The sequence below is a fragment of the Apium graveolens genome, chromosome 6, assembly GCF_009905375.1.
Source record: "Apium graveolens cultivar Ventura chromosome 6, ASM990537v1, whole genome shotgun sequence".
NCBI classification, from domain to species: domain Eukaryota; kingdom Viridiplantae; phylum Streptophyta; class Magnoliopsida; order Apiales; family Apiaceae; genus Apium; species Apium graveolens.
The window spans coordinates 242,556,753-242,561,338 of NC_133652.1; the positions used below are offsets into that span (position 1 = coordinate 242,556,753).

A 4,586-nucleotide genomic window follows, 5' to 3' on the forward strand; every position below is an offset into this window, starting at 1 on the left:
CTTTTTTTTATTTGGTGAACCTCTAGGTTTGTATGTGCTCCCGGTAGTTAAAATAGTGTGTAGATGCAGTTTATATTATTATTTAATTTGCTCAAAACTAATTTATATATTATTTTTGTTATATTCACTGGTTGAACCCGTACATATATTTCAATATTATGAAAGATTATACTAAAAAAATTATATATATATATATATGTTGATCATTATTATATATATAAATGCACCATTCCTACTTTTATTTATGAAATAATAAATATTATATAATATCAAATGTAGAAATATTATATTATCGCCAAATAAATTTATAAAAATTCTAACATAAAAAATATGTATGAGTCATCATTTATTTTATATTATTTAATTTGCTCAAAACTAATTTATATATTATTTTTGTTATATTCACATGGTTGAACCCGTACATGTATTTCAATATTATGAAAGATTATACTAAAAAAATTATATATATATATATATGTTGATCATTATTATATATATAAATGCACCATTCCTACTTTTATTTATGAAATAATAAATATTATATAATATCAAATGTAGAAATATTATTTTATCGTCAAATAAATTTATAAAAATTCTAACATAAAAGATATGTATTAGTCATCATTTATTTTATTTTATATATAAGTAATATATGTTAATGTTTTTATTTATTTTCAAATATGTTATTATATTTTCAATCAATCTTAATAATTATTTATTTTAATTTTATAATGACTTTAGAACATTGACATAAATTTAAAGATGTTATAATATTATCATATATATATATATTAAATATGATTATTATTTGATTTTAATTAATATATATTTGAATTTAATAAAAAATAATATTTTACATATAGCTAATGATTAAGAAAAAATTGCTTATAAGTTCAATACAATTTCGGTTAACATATTTTAACTAACAGTTTTAGTTTTTAATGTTGGAAATACTCTAACTAGCATATTTTTTGATATATGCTCTTAGTACGTATTGACTAATATATTGAGATTTAAGTCCAACTTAATATATGTGCACTCACATTAAGTTATATTTATTAAAATTTAAAAAATTTAAAGAATTGTTTTGTTAAAAAGATAATTTTGTAATAATAGTGACTTAAAATATAAAATTTTGTATCTATAAAACCTCAAACTTAATTCATTCAGTAGATTGTGATGGGATATTTGGTGATAAGTGTGGTTGAAGGAATATTAATTCACTCATATAAGAATCGTCAGTTGAACCTTGTATTCAATTTTCATTCTGCCTCTTCCTTGTATTTGGTTAGACTATGATTCTGTTAATAAATTAATCTGTTAGTTACAGGTGGTTTTAGTAAAAAACTATATGTTCAAAGGAATAAAAGTTCTGTTTTAAACTCCTATTACCATGACTGCTAGGGTAGCGATGTCATGTTTAATCCCCCCAGGTAGTTGTGTCGATTTCACGGTGAAAGAGCTTTAAGTCCTCTTTTAGCTCTCCTAATTTGATAAAAGATCAAGATTTCTAATTTGTTTTCTTTTAATCTCCTGATCTTATTTATCAATTATTCAAGATCCCTTCTAGGATAACGTAAATCGTGTGAGGTTACTTTTCGGTACTTTTTTAATTCTCAGTTTAAAATATAATTTTATAATATTTTTTTTAAAAAGAATCTAAAAAGATGTTTTATATTTAAATTTTTAGTATCACAGACTCCGAGAAAAGCCCATATCAGTAGAATTCATCACTTTTCTTTTACTCCCTCTTGTCCTTTTTAGTTGTCTTATTTTATTTTATAAAAGTTAAATTAAACAATTTTTGACTGAATATTAAATATTACTTTTATATTACTTAGAAAAATTAAAAATTATATATTAATACAGATTAAATATACTTTCTGGTAATGTAATTTTTTTATTTTGTTCAATTATAAAATATTAATAAACTTAGGTCAAATTTCAATCTGACTAAATTGAAATGAAATGTGACAACTAAAAAGGATGAAAGGAGTATAAGACCTAATGCACTACAAAATAGGGTTGTGGTACATTTCATTCACTCACCATAAAGAATACATTGACAGAAATGAGGAAGCTAAGCATAGTTATAGTTGTTTGTTCAATCCTTCTTGACATTCTCTCAGTTGTACATGGGAGCTACCAAGAAGATTCTAAACAAGTTGAGTTATGGTTCAAAAACTTGCCCTACAGGAAGCAAAAAGTGACTAAACTTCACTTTTACTTCCATGATAACCCAGGAGACAAACCCCCAACTGTTGTACAAGTAACTCAGTCCAACATTACTTTCCATTCCCCTGGACTCTTCGGGCTAGTAATGATAATAGATGATCCGTTAACTATTGGACCCAAACCCACGTCGGAATTGGTGGGTCGAGCACAAGGATTTTATGCGTTTTCCGACGAACAAGAGATAGGTCTTCTGATGAGTTTGAATTTTGTCTTCACCAATGGAAAGCACAATGGGAGCACTTTGAGCATTCAGGGAAGGAATTCGGTAAAACATGCTCATCGTGAGATGCCAATCGTTGGCGGTTCCGGTGATTTTCGACTGGCACAAGGTACGGCTACGGCCGCAACTTATTTTTTTCATGGTATGAATGCTATAGTCGAGTACAATGTCGTGGTCGTCCACTACTGACCGCAACATTATCGTTTGCTTATTAGTTCTCCAGTTCTATAAGCGTGACAATTTCATGTAAAATTACCAGAGAGCAGTGGTTTAGTGATTTAGAATTGTGCCTTCCAAGTTTTTCGTATTATTTTCCAATAAAATTAATCTTTAATATTATTTGTCATTATGTGTTCGTTGCTTTGTAATAATTGCATCGATTCTAATTTGCCTTCGTGTTTTAGCAGCAGATTATCTAGACTCCTACCACTTGCAACACCACAGCGTCATAAATAATACCCATAATTTACTTCACTATAATTTTGTGGAAAATGTTAGAGATACAAAATAAATTACTAAAATAGTTATAAATGCCACATGTCACATAAATGTTGTTTAAATATAAATGGACCACTGCAGTTACATAAATAATATTAATTAAATCATTTTATTATGCCACATCATTCATACCATGTAATTTTGTGACAATTTTTTGTAACATTTTTTGTATCTCTAGCATTACTCTAATTTTGTATTTGCAGATTTTATTGTATTTTATTCCTCCCTGTAGAAAAGAGTATAAAACAATTTGCCAACTTCAACGTACCAAAGACAAATAAGACCACAAATCTTGAATTATACAAACAAGTCCGAGCAGAACGTGACACAAGTGTTTCACTAAATATACTAACAGCAAACTTCTCGCCGTTACCAAAAATGTGAACAATACATTTAAAATTGTAGTTTGATACAGTAGTGTACGACGATGCTTATATATAACTCGAACATTAACATACATGGACTGTTTTAAGGAACATTTTATAGTGGGTGCTCCCTGGACTTCTACGAACACGTCCCCAGTTGAACGCTTCTACTATATGTGAGATTTCCATAGTCGATGTTCAATGTTTTGAGAATACCAGCTGTTGGCCTTAATATTAATCTAAACTTCTATTGTTTGTGGTTATTAAATAAACTAGCTTTACAACTCTTCTTTAATATTTTTATAATATTTAAAATTATAATAAATTTCTTTTCACTACAAGAAAATAGAGTAAAATCGACCGGACATAACCGACCGACGTCGATTTGGTCAACCTAAAACCGACCGACGTCAGTGGTCAGTTATATGCCAACTAAACGACACCGTATCGATGACGTGACACACATAAAACCAACCACCAGTGGGTGGTCGGTTTTACTGGAAAAAAAAACGACACTGTTTTGCTGATGTGTCACTCTTAAAACTGACCACCTACATGTGGTCGGTTGTATCCACAAATTCTACAGGTTAAAACCGACCATAACTTGTGGTTGGTTTTGTATAATAATAAAAAATTAATTTAAAATACAAAAAAAGTACCCGTTACAGAGAAAACGGTGTCATTTTATTCTTCTGCCTAAAACCGACCGCTGATGGTCGGTTTTAACGTATTTTTTTTAATTTTTTTGTTATATCCCTCATTTCTTGATTTTGGGCAAAAAATTAAAAAGGCAAAAAGACACAAGTGATTGAGGATTGAAGTAGAGGAATTTTAGAAAATTTTAAGTTCTTTCCCTATTTTGTAATTAATGTGTGTGTGTTTATGTTGGTGTATGTATTTAATGTTTTTATTTTTTTATATAATGTTTGTTGTGAGAATTGAAGTTTGGTAGTAGAAACTTTGTAAGTTAGTTTCATTTATTGTAATTATAGTGTGTGTGTGTGTGTTTTATGAAATACATGAATAATTATGAGATTAATAAATTATTTGTTAAATATGTTTTTTTTTAATTTTAAAAAATATTATTGTAGATGGAAACCATTGATCGAAATTGGATTGGTAATCAATTGCAAAGAGATAAAATTTCATTCACCCCGGTGTAGAAATTTTTTTAAAATTTGCTAGCGAAAATGGAATGGAAGATGGTACAATGAAGTGTCTGTGTAAACGTTGTAAAAAATTGAATTGGTTAAAGATTAATGATTTTA

At 28.0% G+C, this 4,586-nt stretch overlaps 1 protein-coding gene across 1 annotated transcript; it reads left to right on the forward strand.

Annotated features, from left to right (window-relative positions):
• The first annotated feature begins 2,071 nt into the window (after window positions 1-2,071).
• Window positions 2,072-3,337, forward strand: LOC141665828 (dirigent protein 21-like). The gene is made up of 2 exons (XM_074471811.1): window positions 2,072-2,564; window positions 3,186-3,337. Exons 1-2 carry the CDS (start codon window positions 2,072-2,074, stop codon window positions 3,335-3,337), a joined length of 645 nt encoding a protein of 214 aa, XP_074327912.1.
• The last annotated feature ends 1,249 nt before the right edge of the window (window positions 3,338-4,586 follow it).